This window comes from Alosa alosa, chromosome 14, assembly GCF_017589495.1.
Source record: "Alosa alosa isolate M-15738 ecotype Scorff River chromosome 14, AALO_Geno_1.1, whole genome shotgun sequence".
Lineage (NCBI taxonomy): Eukaryota > Metazoa > Chordata > Actinopteri > Clupeiformes > Clupeidae > Alosa > Alosa alosa.
The window spans coordinates 2,296,603-2,311,985 of record NC_063202.1 but is presented as its reverse complement, the minus strand read 5'-3'; the positions used below and the strand labels follow the sequence as shown (position 1 = coordinate 2,311,985).

The 15,383-nt window shown below is 41.4% G+C and overlaps 2 protein-coding genes and 1 long non-coding RNA gene across 4 annotated transcripts; 2 read left to right on the top strand and 1 right to left on the bottom strand.

Annotated features, from left to right (window-relative positions):
• Positions 1-5,121: 5,121 nt before the first annotated feature.
• LOC125307065 lies at positions 5,122-11,489 on the top strand. 2 transcript variants are annotated; one of them, XM_048262813.1, is made up of 12 exons: positions 5,122-5,161; positions 7,446-7,759; positions 7,924-8,321; positions 8,820-8,992; positions 9,122-9,202; positions 9,287-9,376; positions 9,527-9,848; positions 10,097-10,382; positions 10,639-10,848; positions 10,928-11,019; positions 11,160-11,268; positions 11,375-11,489. In XM_048262813.1, exons 5-12 carry the CDS (start codon positions 9,123-9,125, stop codon positions 11,443-11,445), a joined length of 1,260 nt encoding a protein of 419 aa, XP_048118770.1. In that variant the 5' UTR covers positions 5,122-5,161; positions 7,446-7,759; positions 7,924-8,321; positions 8,820-8,992; position 9,122; the 3' UTR covers positions 11,446-11,489. The 2 variants fall into 2 exon arrangements, with proteins under 2 accessions (XP_048118770.1, XP_048118769.1); XM_048262812.1 differs by lacking the exon at positions 5,122-5,161 and adding an exon at positions 6,655-6,792 and having other exon boundaries at positions 7,670-8,321.
• A 96-nt stretch (positions 11,490-11,585) lies between these two features.
• LOC125307067 lies at positions 11,586-12,388 on the top strand. The gene is made up of 3 exons (XR_007195649.1): positions 11,586-11,610; positions 11,819-11,983; positions 12,078-12,388. It is a non-coding gene; the product is annotated as an uncharacterized LOC125307067 (long non-coding RNA).
• A 169-nt stretch (positions 12,389-12,557) lies between these two features.
• LOC125307598 (P2X purinoceptor 7-like) lies at positions 12,558-13,739 on the bottom strand. The gene is made up of 2 exons (XM_048263652.1): positions 13,139-13,739; positions 12,558-13,052 (listed from the first exon to the last, which is right to left on the bottom strand). The coding sequence occupies exons 1-2, from the start codon at positions 13,337-13,339 to the stop codon at positions 12,558-12,560; spliced, it is 696 nt and encodes a 231-aa protein (XP_048119609.1). The 5' UTR covers positions 13,340-13,739.
• Positions 13,740-15,383: the final 1,644 nt, after the last annotated feature.

The following is a 15,383-nucleotide window of genomic DNA, read 5'->3' as shown; positions in this document are numbered from 1 at the left end:
CCCAATCATCAACAGACCCACCCTCCCCATGTCCCATCGACCCAGCTTCATGAGAGAGCACAAATTCCATTATTTCAAACACACTATTTTATTTATTTATTCTAGAACCCTATAGTAAATAATAATAAATAATAATAACATAAATTATAATAATAATTTCACCCAAATGGGCCCTTTGAACAGCAGTGGCTTCTGCTCTAAACAAACAGAAAACAACCAAATGAGAAAAAGCACATTTAGCCCCAAAATGGTCTCTTGAACAGTGGTGGTTCTATCCATGTGTGTGTGTGTGTGTGTGTTTATGAGTGATGTTGTGTGTTGTGTAAGTGTTTGTGGCAGATTTTGATGCCTTGATGACTGATACTGGGGGCTCCCATTTAAAGCACATATGGTTCAATGTCAGCCATTTTCACAGTCATGAGGCCATCCTTAAAAATATTCTTGTTTGCAGTAACAGCCATTTTTTTTTTTTCAAGATTCAAAGTAAAAAAAAAAAAGTACAATTTTGGTCATGGTGCTTACGTAGGTATGAATTTAAACAAATGTGCATATTGTGACGTAACTGACTGGGTCCTCAACCCGTGCCTTCAGGCGCATCACTGCAAACCTCAATCTGATGCAGGTTATGTAGACCAGCCTTTCTCAAACTTCTTTGACCTGAGGCCCAGTCATGGCAGACTTTGGGGTCATAGGGCTCATCTACACGTACCCAACCCCACTCCCTCCAAATCAAATTGTCATTATCATTATCATTATCACAATCATTATTATACAATAGCTTTTGGCCACGTTATATTCAAATTTGACTATACAATGCTCAGTGCTATACAGTCTCTGCTCTGTTTCTATGGAAGTTCCAAAAATCAACATTATTGAACAGTGTCGTTAAACAATTCGCTACTTGCACTCGGCTTTGTTACGTATTTCCGTTTAAAACTAGTGCTGCCCGGACGCTTCCGGTACTATTTGTTTACATGGTAACGGTAACGCCCATTCATTCATTCATTCACGTTTTTTAACTTTTCAAACTATTACAACAACAACATGAGTAAAAGGCCGCAGTAATGAAGACCCACCACCTACTCAAACAGGCTAGAGTACTCGAACATTGCTGTGTTCCGTTATGTAATGCTCTCGCGAAATTTAACGGGTGTCTTAAGCTCCATAGTTTCCCTAACCCAGCCCGATCTCGCGACTAAGGTGGGTGGTAAACATTCGCCGGGATAGTTTTAATATAACATCCCACACTAAGGTCTGCAGCAGACACTTCATGGAAAGCGACCTAGTTGCCAAAAAGAAGGAGGTCGAAGACGTCTGGCTAAAGGAGCAATACCTATGCTCTTTTGAGTGGAATGCCTACAGGCTCACAACACGACCCAGTGTGTGGGAGAGGAGAGAAAGGCCAGAGGAACCGGAGTTATCTCTTCCTTTAGAGTCAGACACCGGAAGTGTCAGCCGATCATGATTACTGTGCTATTCCAGAGCCGCTGCCTTTAGATTTGAGCTGTCAGCGGCAAAACGAGGATTTGGCATGAAGTGGAGGAGTTAAAAAGCAGCTGCAAGAATTACGGCTGCAGCGAAATTTCGACTGCAGCGGTTTGCAGGATCCCATGAGGATATACGGTTTTACACTAGGTAGGCTAGGAAGCTATGCAGATTGCAAATATTTTCAGTCTTCTGGTACCGATGGCAGGCATAATAATGTCCTCCTTTCCTTTACCCCCACCCTACAAAAACCTCAACAGAGGATAAACATACACTAGGCCAATTAGTTTATTCGTCTATAAAAATTATAAAGTACATATTTACATGTAAAATCAATCAAATGTATTTTTGCTCCACTAGATTCCCAAGTTATGATCATTTAATGGCCTTCTGGTGGCTCATTGAGCCATCAGTCCACAAAATGGTTAGAATCACAAGAGCCAGAGCAGCAGCTAAGAAAAATGAAGAGGTGACCCGTTCATGTGTGTCAGGGGTAGGTGTCAGAGTTAGCTTTAATAGCTAGGCTATAAACACTATGTATTATTATTATTATTATTATTATTATTATGTTAAGACAGCCATTTGGGTTTGTGGATTGAGACAAATTTACAATATGTCTATCAAATCCACAGAGGCAGGTACTGCAGCCAATAGATGAGTTCTTCCTATTCCTTGTCCATCTTTCTGTTGGTCTGAAGGAGAGAGACTTAGGACATCGGTTTGGAATTCATTCCTCGACAGTTAGCAGAGTAGTGTCATCATGGACAAACTACCTATACACCCTCCTTGGGTCTGTATGCATTTGGCTGTCACCTGAGGAAGTTAAGGCAAATCTCCCAGCAGTTTTCAGCTTACTTCCCTGACACACAGGTGATCATAGATTGCACTGAATTTAAATGCCAGACTCCGTCCTCACTGTTGCTGCAGAGTGAAATGTACTCTCGCAGCTACAAAGTCACTGCACCATGAAAGGCCTGATTGGCATTGCTCCACATGGTGCAGTGACTTTTGTCTCCTCATTATATGCAGGGTCAGTGAGTGATAAAGAGTTGTTCAAAAGATCAGGGCTAGCAGAGCTACTTACAGAGGAGATGGCAGTGATGGTGGACAAGGGTTTCTTAATTAGCGACTGTGTGAATTGCAAGGTGTACTGTCCACCATTTTTGTCCAGGAAGAGTCAGATGCCTGCACATCATGTAATTGCAACACAAGCCATAGCACGTCTCAGAGTACACGTAGAAAGAGTAATCAGGAGGATCAAAGAAAACAAGTTCTTCGATGGCATCATTCCACTAACTCAGACTGTAAATATCAGCCAAATGTTCACAGTGGCATGTCTGTTATCTAATTATCAGAACAAGGCATTAGTGAAGGCCTGGCCTAAATAAATAACTACATATCATGTCAACACAGAAATAATATTACTTGTACATACATTTTAATGTAAAATTAGATACATCACAATAGTATAACATACATTAGTTCAAAAGTAAAACAGTGGGTACTCTAACGATGAATATCACATAAATAAAAAAAATGTTCTCTGAAATTGCAAAAACTACCTACCTAATATATATACATTATTTATTGTTTACAAATAAAAATCTATAACACATTTGAACCATATTTTTGTCCATCATGTCTTTGACTCAATAATTAGTGTTATTTTTTAGGAGTGGATTATACAGAGGCAGTGACAGTACATTACAACAATCAATAGGGTCCTTTGTATAGATTTGTAAAAATGAACAACTCAGAAGTGGCAGATGGAGTCAGAAGTGGCAGCTGGATACAGTAAGCGGCCATGCGCTCCTTTGTATAGATTTGTAAAAATGAACAGTCATTAAACCCCTTTGTATAGATTTGTAAAATGAACAACAATCATTAAGCCCCTTTGTATAGATTTGTAAAAATGAACAGTTATAATACATTGGATTTGTAAAAATGAACAACTATTACAATATATTGGTCTATTTTTTTTTTCTTTTTTATGATGATGATTTGTATTGGATTGAATAAGTTATATTTTGATCATGTTTTTAGAGCTCATTTTTCATTTGTAGGTATCGTGGCATGTAGACATAGAAAAAGAAATAATCAGCTTTCTCTCTGATTGATTTTTGCACCTCAGTGTCTATGTAAATCCGTTGCACAAGATAGTCTCCTCCTATGCCCACACAACAAAATCGCACCACTGCATCCCTGTGAAGAGCAGTTGCCCTTGTACTTGCCAGTAATAGACGTGGCTTTTTTTAAGTTTTGGGGAACCATTTTCCATTTTTACGTATTTGCAGTCTACAAAGTTTTTGACATTAGGGCATTTGAATTCAACAAGGCGAATTGGGGGGTTTATGTTTGGATCATAAACAACACCATCTGGAGAAGCAGCAAGCCAGGGGGTGGTTGGATGAATAACTAGACCACTGGGTGCATAGTTGACATGGACTAACTTACTATATTCAGCTGCCACTTCTGACTCCATCTCAGCCCCCCTCTTCAAAAATTATGCCTGGACCTGGGATTATTTCCTAGGGGGGAAATCATCTCTTATTACCTTACTCCAGTCTGTACTCTTCGCTTTGGTACTGGCTTGGTGAAGACCATGGCGTTGATGGGTCCAGGCTTCACACCCTATCAGACAAATACAATTACTGAGAGTGGGATCACTTCTAATCAAAGCAATGATCAATGAAAAAAAACTTCAATCTCCTTAAAATTACCATAGTTCTTGGCTTGTGCCATTGCTGTTCTGACTCTGTGCAGCTATGAACAGGGGGTACCACTGGTATTTCAAGTTGTGAATAGTGTGCCGTTTGATACAGCAGGACCTGCCACACAGGAACATGTCTTCTGTGTCATTACCACTGGCGTTGAATCACCAAGTGTAATCTGAGAAGAAAGAGAAAGAAAGAAGTCAGCCTGCTTTAAAAAAAAAAAAAAAAGGAAAACCGTGGTGTTATTTAACATATGCAAAAACCTAAACTGCTGAATGCTTAGACCAGTGTTTCTCAAAGTGTGGTCCGCAAGCTATCCCAAGTGGTCCGCAAGCAGACGTGGTAAAATATAATATAGATGAGTTGTTTGCAATATTGAACCAACTTGTATGTAAATTCAAACAGTTCTGCAACATGCCTATGTATGCTACGCCAGTTTAAATAATATGAATCCTCTGACACAATAAGCAAGGTGAGGCCTATTGTGTAATATATACTGTTGAAGTACGTCTACTCTTCTTTTTTTTTTAGCTAGGTAGTCCGTGAGGTTTTTTTTCCATTGGTTAAGTGGTCCTTGGTCTGAAAAAGTTTCAGAAACACTGGCTTAGACCATAAACTTTCTCACCCTATTCAATGTTGATTACATTCATTACATACAAAACTATCATTACATTAACATTAGGCAACATGGGGGAGGGTTAGGATGAATAAAGCTGGAGCTCCTGCCTACACTTAAACGATGTGGCATCTCAGACTTCAGCATAGACCTGTAGCACAATGATCTGACGCCAACTTGCCCTGTCATCCTGTCTTTATTGGACACTATAAAATAACAGATTAAGTTGTTAGCGTTATGGGTCATTGGTGATAACCTGTGTATCAACAGCTATGCATCATTCACGTCAACACATCCTACAAGTAGCAGCAAGCTAAACAGCCGTTACACGATTGAACTACCTCACGTGAGTTAACGTTAGTTAGACATAACATTACGGTTCACAGACAACACTGTCAAAGTTAACCTCACTATTAGCGAATGTGAATTAAATCTAGATAAAGCACACCGTGTTTACTACATTGCTACTCAGATAGCATACTCATAATGACACCCACACCGAAAAAAAACAAACGATAACGATTGCTATAGCTTCTAACTAGACTATCTATCAACGTATGAAGTAAGCTATAGCTAGCGCTAACATTTACTAACGTTAGTCAGTTAGTTTAAATTATGTTCTTACCTTCATAGTTGTGTATGTACGTGCCCACATACAACCTAAAACCCTTGTCCATTTTAAATGATGGGACCTTCGACATGTTGCAGATGCGGTGGACATCTGTCATACTCAATTTTGGGAGTTCTTGAAGAGACCGGGTGTAAAACACAGCTGTCGCCATCGTAGCACCGGAAACAGCTGAGCAGTACAAAGTAGAACGCGGAAGCGATTGTGACTGATTGTGCAAGCAAAGATTGTTAAGGCGGAGCAAGATGTTTCATCAGGAGCCACTTCCGGGAACCCGGATCGCACGAGGGGGGGTCAAAATCCCCCTTTATGCAGAGCAGAGGCAGCGACTGCTCCATTGAAGTCTATGGGCATAGCTCAGAATTTCACCACATATGCTAAGGTCTTGGTTCTATAGAGTTAGGAATGTGAATTTCGGGCACGTTTTCATGATCCTCAAACCCTTTTGAACATTTCAGGTACATTTTTAGCATTTTGGAGCATTCCAGTCTGGAGAAAATCAACCTTATATCAGGTGTGCGCCGGTTATTTATGGAGCTGCTGTTGGCCGGTTGCAACGTACGCTCGTCAATACATCATCGACACGCCTCTTTATGCAGACAGGATTCGATCCCCATTTCGCGCCCATAGACATGAACTACGACGAAGTATCTTGCTCCGCCTTAACAATCTTTGGTGCAAGTAGCCCATTAAATAGCATTCAACAGGTTGAAGCGGAGCTTTGATACCAACGTTATCGATTAGTTTCAGTTTCTCTCGTGCAGACGCCTGCATTGAATGAACGCTCATACTACCACTTTATTATATGGCTCCATGTTTAATGACATCGATAGCAGAAACGTTTGTTATCTTTTTTTGTCGGTCCGCGGTATCTTGATCAACTGCGCAGCAAATTATCAGGACGGGCACCGGCTTAATTTCACTCCACGACTCCGTGGACCAGCAGTCTCCACGTTGCGGACCCACATCAAAACAAAACTATTTCCTGATTGGTTGAGAAATCCTATTTTCTGATTGGCCCATAGGTTAGTAACTGAACAGCTGCTCTCTGAGCTGAATGAGCGCACAGACAGCAACATTGTGACACGTTTGTAAAATATAGCCCTTAGACATTTCTGTGCGGGCAAGTTAATAATTTTTCGGAGTGAGAAATGCAATGTGTGGCGTGTGATCGTGTGAAGTCATTGAAATGCGTGTGTCTCACCCTCAAAGCGTGAGACTTGAGAGGTCTGTTCCAGGTAACTTTGAAGACGCCAGCTACCAAAGTCATCTTTTCAAATGGTTTAATTACCGTGCAAGCAGCAGCTAGCTTGGAAGACACGATATAGCTACTGTCTGTAGATAGCTAGGTAAAATCCATCTTTTCAAATAATCAAATGAGCAAAAGGGCAAGCTGTAGTATTGATTTCATTTGTAGTGTCACGTGACAAAGATCTTGATGCACTAGTGCCGTTGTTTGATAGCTGTTGCTTTTAAAACAAACAAACAAAAAAACAAAAATAGTAGGCTACTTTGCACGTACCTTTGATGTTCGATGCAGGCTACAGGATCCTGTGCCATAATTTCTGTTACTTCTCAGGCGTGGTCTGGAAGGTTCTGAACGTTCAGTTGTGCTTTATAAGTTTGGCCACGAGATTTACAAGTTTCAGTAACTTAATACTTATCTGTTGTTAGGTGAAAGCAAGACTGTGTGTTGAAAATCCATATATTAATAAGTTGAGACAGCTTTCTTTCTTTTTCAGTATGACAAATTCCTTAAAATAAGTTGTCAACTCACCTATACATGTACAAGTAGCAAACTTAATTTTTTATGTTGAAAATGTTCTTCATTTTAAGTTTTATCTACAAACCTCATGAATCATTTTTTAGAGTGTAGTTGTGTATTGTGCCGATTCGATCTGTTTTGCTATTGCACAGACCACTGTGTAGTGTGTAATTATATTCTGGTCTTACATTTTTGTACATTGATAACACATGAATACTGGCATTTGACCCTTGTAAGGTGTTCGGGTCTACTGGACCCAAGTGTAGTGGTTGTGGGTGTCGTGTGACGTGGCTGTGTCCTCCTCCTGGCTGGGCCTGCTGTGTGGGTGGGTGTCTGTGTCAGTGTGTGTGCTTGAGTGTGGGTGTCTGGGTGTGGAAATGTTGTCTTTCTGTACCTACTATTCCCACACAGGGTTACAAAAATTGTTGTGTTTGAAGCATTTTTACCTGTTCTGATGACAGATAAATGAAGAACAAAAAAGAATATAGAAGAACAAGGAGATGCAATTTTGTGAGAACAAGGATTGTTTTTCTTTGGGAACGCATGCCACGGTCAGTATAATTTAGGGCTGAGTGGTGCGGGTCATTTGGAGGCTCTCAGACACATTAAAGGGGAACTTGGCTACTATTTCAACTTAATAAACCCGTTTAGAAATCATTTGGATGGTTAATTGACCTGTTCCGGTGAAAATTGTGACTTTCCCGGCTCCCTCTAGCGTCCCCAGGCGGAAAACCAACCTTGCAACTTTTGGACTAGCGTCCCGAAAGGTTTGAAACAGGAAGTATCGTGTGAAGCGAGAACCAGCGAGAAACACAAACTGCTTTACGGCAACTCCCCATAAACGCACACGCCCCCCTCAGTACCGGTTAGCCACGCCGGCTATAAGAGCAAGCGAAAATGGATTATTTTTTTGATGGTCATCATGGCAGAGGCAGCGAAAAGACAGAAGAGACGGTTCTCGGTGGAGGAGGCGAGGGAGAGGAAGAAAGCGGCTGACCGAGCGAGGGACCGCACAAGAGTAAACATCGGTCGTGCGTTCACGGAATGGCGTGAGCTAAGGGAAAGCGAAGGATGCAAAACAGATGCTGACCTGGCGTTACTGCTAATGCAATTGTAAGTACGTCTTTATTTCCTGTTTATTCATTATTTCTTATTCTTGTTAGCGTTTGTAAATGTGTTCAATCCATGGCCGTGACCGGTAGCTGGCTGGCTAGTGGCTAGCTAGCTAGCCAGCGAGCCAACCTGTTTGTTTTGAGTACGGTAGATTACTGTTGCATGGGGTTGCTGCTATCTATGTGGCAAATTTACCAGACAACCGAGGTTTACGCATTCGTTGAATGTATGTCCCTTATATTGGAAGTATACGCACAGTTGCTTGTTACGCTAGGCCGTATAGTGTTACCTAAAAACCTAGGCTAACAACCCTGATATAGTGTCTCTGCATACGTGTTTTAGCCTAGGTCAAAAATACGTCTCAGTTTAGTTATCAAGTCTCGAAGCATCATATTTCGTCATGGATAAGCAATAGTCATCAATGTCTGTTCTGTTTTACATTGTGTAGAAAAGTTAGATTGTGCAAAGGTGACGCCTGTTCTCTCGATTTTGTTGTAGCTACAAGCGCTGGGAAGTGACCACATCCACGCCACGCAAGGGCCAGTCCAGACCACCACAACCAGTGGTGTCGAGTATCGTTCATTCATTTTTTCAATCAGAGAAATACAAGCTCCTGAGCTTGGTGTTCAACCACTGGTTGGAGAGGGAGAGATAGAGGTTTTGGAATCCAGGTGAGCTTGCCTTGCACCTCATACTGTGCTGTAGTGTATTTGGATTTGATTTGGGTGTATATATTTTTTTTGCTGTTTACTTTCCATCTGTTTATGTAGTTAGTCATGTGTTTATTGTTATACTTGCAGCATGCACTCTCTGGATATCACTAAAGACGAAAGCCCAGATTCACCAGATGAAGAGGCGCTCAATGATTTGAGGAATACCTAGTAAGTAATGTACATTGTGTTTTATTTAGATCCACTGATTTATACAACCATTCTAAGGTGTTTACATACATGTTTCATTCACAGCATTGCCATGGATGATTTTTGGGCTCATCCAAGTAATTTGGAAGATGAGGACAGCTCCGATGAGGACTTTGTCCCATCTCTTCATTTGAGGTAAATGTCCTTGTTGGTAATAAACAAGGTAGTTGCCTGCTTGTTACACTGATGAATTTATTGATTATGTAATAAATAGATTGATTATGTAATAGTTCATAGGAATTTGATGTGGTGATCAATGTATTCATATTTGGCCTCTTTACACAGAAATGTTGGTGCCAAAACAGACAAGCTTCCTGAAATCAGTGTGGACGAAGCTGTGTTTGATTTTGTTGTAGCTGCTCCTCCTGTAGAGGAATCAGATTCAGAATCTGTTTCGGACCAACAGAGAGTCACTACAGAGGAACACTTGGTTGGTAAATGTGCCAACATGACCTACAATGACAATCTCCTTCTACTTGCTCGGCACCTGAAACTACCCCTCAAGAACTGCAAGCACGTGGACAGACTGTCTGGTGTTCCATGTCCTGGTGTGCCACCATTTCAGATGACCCTGAAACTTCGGGGGACTGGAGCAGTTTTGGAATGGGTAAGATGGTGCTAGACAATGTGAATTTACATGTAAATTAGATTCCAACCCCCCTCGCACCTAAATAAAAAGGCAGGGGGAGGGTGAATTTTTTTTTTTTTTTTTGTAGAGTTTGCTGATTGTGGCCATTACAGGTGTGAAGGCTTGCATAGAAATGGCACATTTGGTCGCACATACTGTAGCTGTTATATACCCGTTTTGTTTTGCTTGATTGGTCTTGATGTATTTTTTTCTCCCCTCTACATTAGTTATGCCCCTTCGGACACAGCCAGTGGAAATGGAACTCGCAGCCAACTTTAAAGTTTGGCATGCAGGGTGGGGACTTCATGCTGAGCACAAACATACTTCTGTCTGGCAACAACTACAGAAAAGTAGCTCTGCTTTTCAAGTTCATGGCCATGGGTATGGTAACAGAATCCACATACTACCGTATCCAAGACGCATACTGCATAGAGCCTGTCCAAGAATTCTGGGACAACATCAGGGCAGAAGTCTTGGAGCGGATGCGCCAAAAGGACCATATTGTTGTCCTAGGTGAGGCATACTTTTGTGTCTTCGTAATCAATTATATAGAAATCAATGTTTAGCCAAGACTTATATTCACTCAGACTTTTGATTCTAACACCTTTTATTTCAATATCTGTTGGCTGTAGGGGATGGCCGAATGGACTCTCCTGGGAAGTTCTGAGTGCATTTGTTTGATATGTTTATTCTGTGTGGTTAAGAACTTGTGCTATTTTTATTCTGTGTGGTTAAGGACTTGTGCTTAACCACTGTGCTTATGTTTCAGGACACTGTGCTCAATATTGCACATATACAACAATCGAACAAGACTCGCGAGACATCCTCCACATTGTTTCTGTGGACAAAAGGGAGACCAGTCGCAACTCGGTGATAATGGAGAAAGAATGCTTCATTCGCACCATGGATGCTCTGCTCCCGAATGTCAAAATAAAAGAAGTGGTTACTGATGCTCACCCACAGATCACTGCATTGCTGAGTAAGTAGAACTTATGTGCTGTTACTTGAAGTCATGACTTTCATATTGTAATTGTGTCATAAAGTCTTGTGTTTTACAGATCCAGAACGTGGACGATATAAAGCATGGGGTTTACAGCATTCGCTTGACATTTGGCATGCTGCTAAAAGTCTTAGCAAAAGGCTTCGAAAGGTATGTTTCCATCCACACCATCATACTGCCAGGGTACTCTCAACAATGCCATATGGACAAACATTTTACCTGTCACATCATGGCAACAGAAGAGGTTCTTTATAGGTGTGTATTGACACTGCTATTGATGTGCATCGTAGTCAGGCTGGAGCAGTGAAGGGGCAGAATCCAATTCAGGTCTGGGCCCGAGACATTGTCAACCACTTTTGGTACTGCAGCAAACAGGCTTCCACAGAGGAGGAATTCAAGGTATGTTTGAGAGTAGAGTATGTGTAGTGTAAAAACAGTTTGTGACAGATTGGGTTTTTAGTTGTATATATTGTACAGGTGACAATTTTTTTTCTTTATCTTGCAGTCGATGTGGGTTGGTGTGATGCATCATGTCCGCAACGAACATTTTTGGGCAACCGGTTGCTGTCAGCATGAGCCGCTGGAGGAAGGCAGCCAAGACAAGCCTTGGATGGAGCAAGGTGACCATATAGGAAAATAAAACTGCACAAATGAATTCCCTACATGACTGCACTCATTTCACTCATAATATAATGTGTTTACAGGTTCAGCAGCTCATTTGAGAAGAGATGGCTGAACCTTGTGAGGAAGTTCCTAAACTTCAGGAAATCATCTGCTCTCGTTTTAGCATTTGCTGTGTTTTTAATTGTGCACTCAAGCAATACTCAATATTTGACAGACTGAGCTGAGGTCCTTTTGTACATAAGGAAAGGGTTCCAGCAGATTTGTAGACGTGTGTGTGGTGAGAGATTTTCTAACTTCAATTATTCTGCCTCAAACACACTCACAGGACCACGTCGGATTTGGAGAGTTTCCAAAATCCTATTTTGCTCTACGCAGCGAAGCGGATGTCGTACACTCCGTTTGTGTACAAGACCAGGACCCTGTTGGCTGCGATTGATTACAATATGCACAATCGACGTGTGCCAGCACTAAACAAGGATGGCCACAAAATGTAAGCTCTTAGTATAAGAATAAAGTGTTTGTTTATATAATTTTTGTTTAAACTTTTGTAAATGAGCATATTACTAACTGCCCTTACTCTCCAGGTACAAAAAATCGTACAATAAAAAATAAAAAAACTGGGCTGTGTATACAATTAAGGAGAAGAAGGAATACAAATACATCCCTGACCTCCAGAAGGCCATTCTTGGTAGGAGGCTGAAGAGTGGGACCGGCCTTCCCTGCAAGACCACGCTAAGGCCAGAAGATCCCAGGCGACTTGGTTTGCTTTCCTCTGCAGAGCCATCACCGCCCACGTCGGAGCTCATCCAAAGACATGTGTCACGAGGGGAGTCTACGACCTCAAACCCCTAGAGAACTGACACTATTCCCTCTTACAACTGTCAATGTGTAAATAGTTGAAATTATGGCAAAGTTTTCTTGAAAATTATATATTTTATTGTACAAATAAACACGCATTCAAAAAAAACAATTGTGTCTTAAATTATACAAAAACAAATAAAAAAAGGTTGACGTAACTATTTACAATAAAAAATGTGAAATTCAAACATGACGGGTCACTCGGGTCACATGACGGGGCCTGTGTACTGACCCCTTGGGTCAGGAAAGGAGTCTCTAATCTTCCACACGCAACCGCTTGGGATGACCACCCTGTTCCCTATTCCAAGGCGGCCATACTGCCACAGCACAAACTGGCGGTAGGCTGAATGTCTATACTGTCGCTGCTCCTCCCCTGGCTCCTGGTGATCATTTATGGCAAAAATGTCATTCCAAGCTCTACGGGCCAGGCGCAACACCCCCTCGTCTAAGACATAGTATGCCATGTATGCCATCTCACTGATGCAATGCTCGGGGGGTTGGCGACAGCAGACCTTCTCGATGTCCGTTGCCATATCCCGGCAATGGTCACACACGCACCAGTGAAGTCCTCCTTGGTCAGGGTCTGGTTGCTGGGCTACCTCCGTCAAGGATAACAGGTCAAACATCAACCCTGGTAGTCTAGAGAGTACTTTCTCAAGGAGTACGTCCTTCTGGCCAGGCTCCAGAGAATGAATTCTCTCCTACAACACATTACTTGTTTTATTAGATGCCCATATTCAGGCAAAAGCTAACAGTAAGATTTATGTGTGTGTGATCATAAACAAACCTTTGTCTCAGCAGTCCTTTTCTCCCGCAGTTCCCTCAGCCTGCTCTGGACATCAGGTTCGAGGTCCTTCTGTCTTGTGCCCCTCCTCGGTGCCCTTGGCCTTGTAGGTTTAGCTCTCGCACTTCCTATCGCCTGAGGGGTGAATTCAGACGAGGCCGAAGTCGAAGTTGAATCCTGTAATGTTGTCATTTGATGAAACATTGTCAGCGTCTCATGTAGTCTGTCAGGAGCTAATTTATTACGCTAACTTTTAATGACCCAGTTAAGGAAAATGAATGGTCGTGCATTGTTTATACTTAGGTCAACTAACTCCTTTCTGATCTACACTTGTTCAATAATAAAATGTTAAACACAGTCATTGTAATTGCCAAGTTTAGCTAACGTTATCGTCGTGCAGACAAAGCTAACGTTGCATTCTCGACGGGAGAAAATATTTCTCACAGTTCCATTGGGGGCTATAAGAATAAGCAGTAACGTTTGCTAGCTTCATCCGTACAACCCGTTACAGCTTATGGGTGATAACACAATACAAAATGTACATGTCAATGTTCTATGATACTGTGTAATATTTTACTCACCTCGGTAGACATTGCTCCACACGAAAAAGTTGACTGGCAACAATTGCTCATCAGCAGCTTATAGAAAGGGGGGGAAGGGGAGGAGGGTGCCAAAAGTGAGTTTTTTACGACGGTGTTGTGGAATATACGTCCCAGAGCTGTAGGGGGAGCTCGTTGAGAAAACGTGCAACGACAAAAGTGAAAACCAGCGAAGAAATGGCTACACTTGCCGAGTTCCCCTTTAATGAACGACTCCCCGAAGCCAAACCTCCCTAATGTGGAAAACAGGAAATTCCAGTTCACCCTATCAAAAGCTTTTTCTGCGTCCAGAGTTGCTATGATGGTATTATCTTGAAAATTTGTAGAGTGATACATTATATTTAACAGTCTGTGTGTGTGGATGGTGGATGAAATTCTACCTTTAATGAAGCCTGTTTGGTCTGGGTGGATAATGGATGGGGTGACCTCTGTTAATCTGTGTGCTAGCATTTTTGCGATTATCTTATTGTCCACATTGAGGAGAGAAATTGGTCGGTAGCTGGATGGCAATGTTGGGTCCTTATTGGGCTTGAGGAGCAGTGAAATTGAGGCTGTGGTGGAACTAGTTGGAAGACGTCCTTTCTGTTTTGATTCATTAATCATTCTGATGAAAAGTGGAGCTAAGATGGTCCAAAATTGTTTGTAGAACTCAGCAGGAAAGCCATCCGGACCTGGTGCTTTATTATCGGGCATCTGTTTCAGGGCATCAAACAGTTCTTGTTGAGTAATAGGTGATTCCAGGTTTTTTATTTCGGTCTCATTGAGTTGTGGTAATTCGATGCTGTTTAGGAAAGAGTCTATGAATTCCTGGTTGGGGTTTATTTCTGAAGAATATAGTTTATTGTAAAACTGGTAAAAACATGATTTATTTCTTCAGGTGAGCTGGTTAGCTTCCTGCTGAGTTCTTTATGACGGGATTGTTGATTTTTCTTTGTTACGTTGGATTTGATTTGCTAAGTATTTACCTGATTTATTGCTATGGTGGAAGTTTTCCTGCCTTAGGCGGTGAATCATAAATTGAGTGTGTTTATTGAGTATTTCATTGAGTTTGAATTTATGTTTCCTAAGTTTGCCTGTGTTTCTTCAGTTGGGTTGCTTGCATTGGTTTCTTCTAACTGTTTAATTTTATTGTTGAGTTGTACTTCCTGTTCTTTTTCTTCTTTTTTTTTCATACTGAATATGAGATGATTCTTCCTCTAGTACTGCTTTTCCTGTTTCCCACAGAAGGGAAGGAGATGATTCAGAGCCGTTCATTTCTAGAAAGAATGCCCACTCTCTCCCAACAAAACTGATGAAATTTGGGTCTTGTAAGAGGGATGTATTAAAAGCGCCATTTGCTAATTGGTTGCTGCTGGTTAGTTATGTTCCATTTAATTGTAACTGGGGCATGATAAGCTAATGACTATGGGATGAATTGTTGAATCAGAGATATTTTTCATTATAGAGTTGCTGGTTAGAAAATAATCAATACGGGGAATAGGAGTGGTGGACGGAGAAAAAAGAGTAGCATTTGGAGTCTGGGTGCTGAAGCAGCCAACAATCGCCAAGGCCAGAATCGCTCATGAACTGTTTTATTGTTTTTGTGGATTGCCAGATTCGTTTGCTTTTAGAGTGATCAGATCTGTCAATTGTGGGGTCTAACAATTATG

Coding starts and splice junctions, on each gene's coding strand:
- LOC125307065 (XM_048262813.1), top strand. CDS start 9,123: ATGCACTCTCTGGATATCACTAAAGACGAAAGCCCAGATTCACCAGAT. Junction 10,849..10,927: donor ACAGATCACTGCATTGCTGA/GTAAGTAGAACT, acceptor TGTGTTTTACAG/ATCCAGAACGTGGACGATAT. Junction 11,020..11,159: donor TTAGCAAAAGGCTTCGAAAG/GTATGTTTCCAT, acceptor TGTGCATCGTAG/TCAGGCTGGAGCAGTGAAGG.
- LOC125307598 (XM_048263652.1), bottom strand. CDS start 13,339: ATGTTTCATCAAATGACAACATTACAGGATTCAACTTCGACTTCGGCC. Junction 13,053..13,138: donor AAAGGACTGCTGAGACAAAG/GTTTGTTTATGA, acceptor AATGTGTTGTAG/GAGAGAATTCATTCTCTGGA.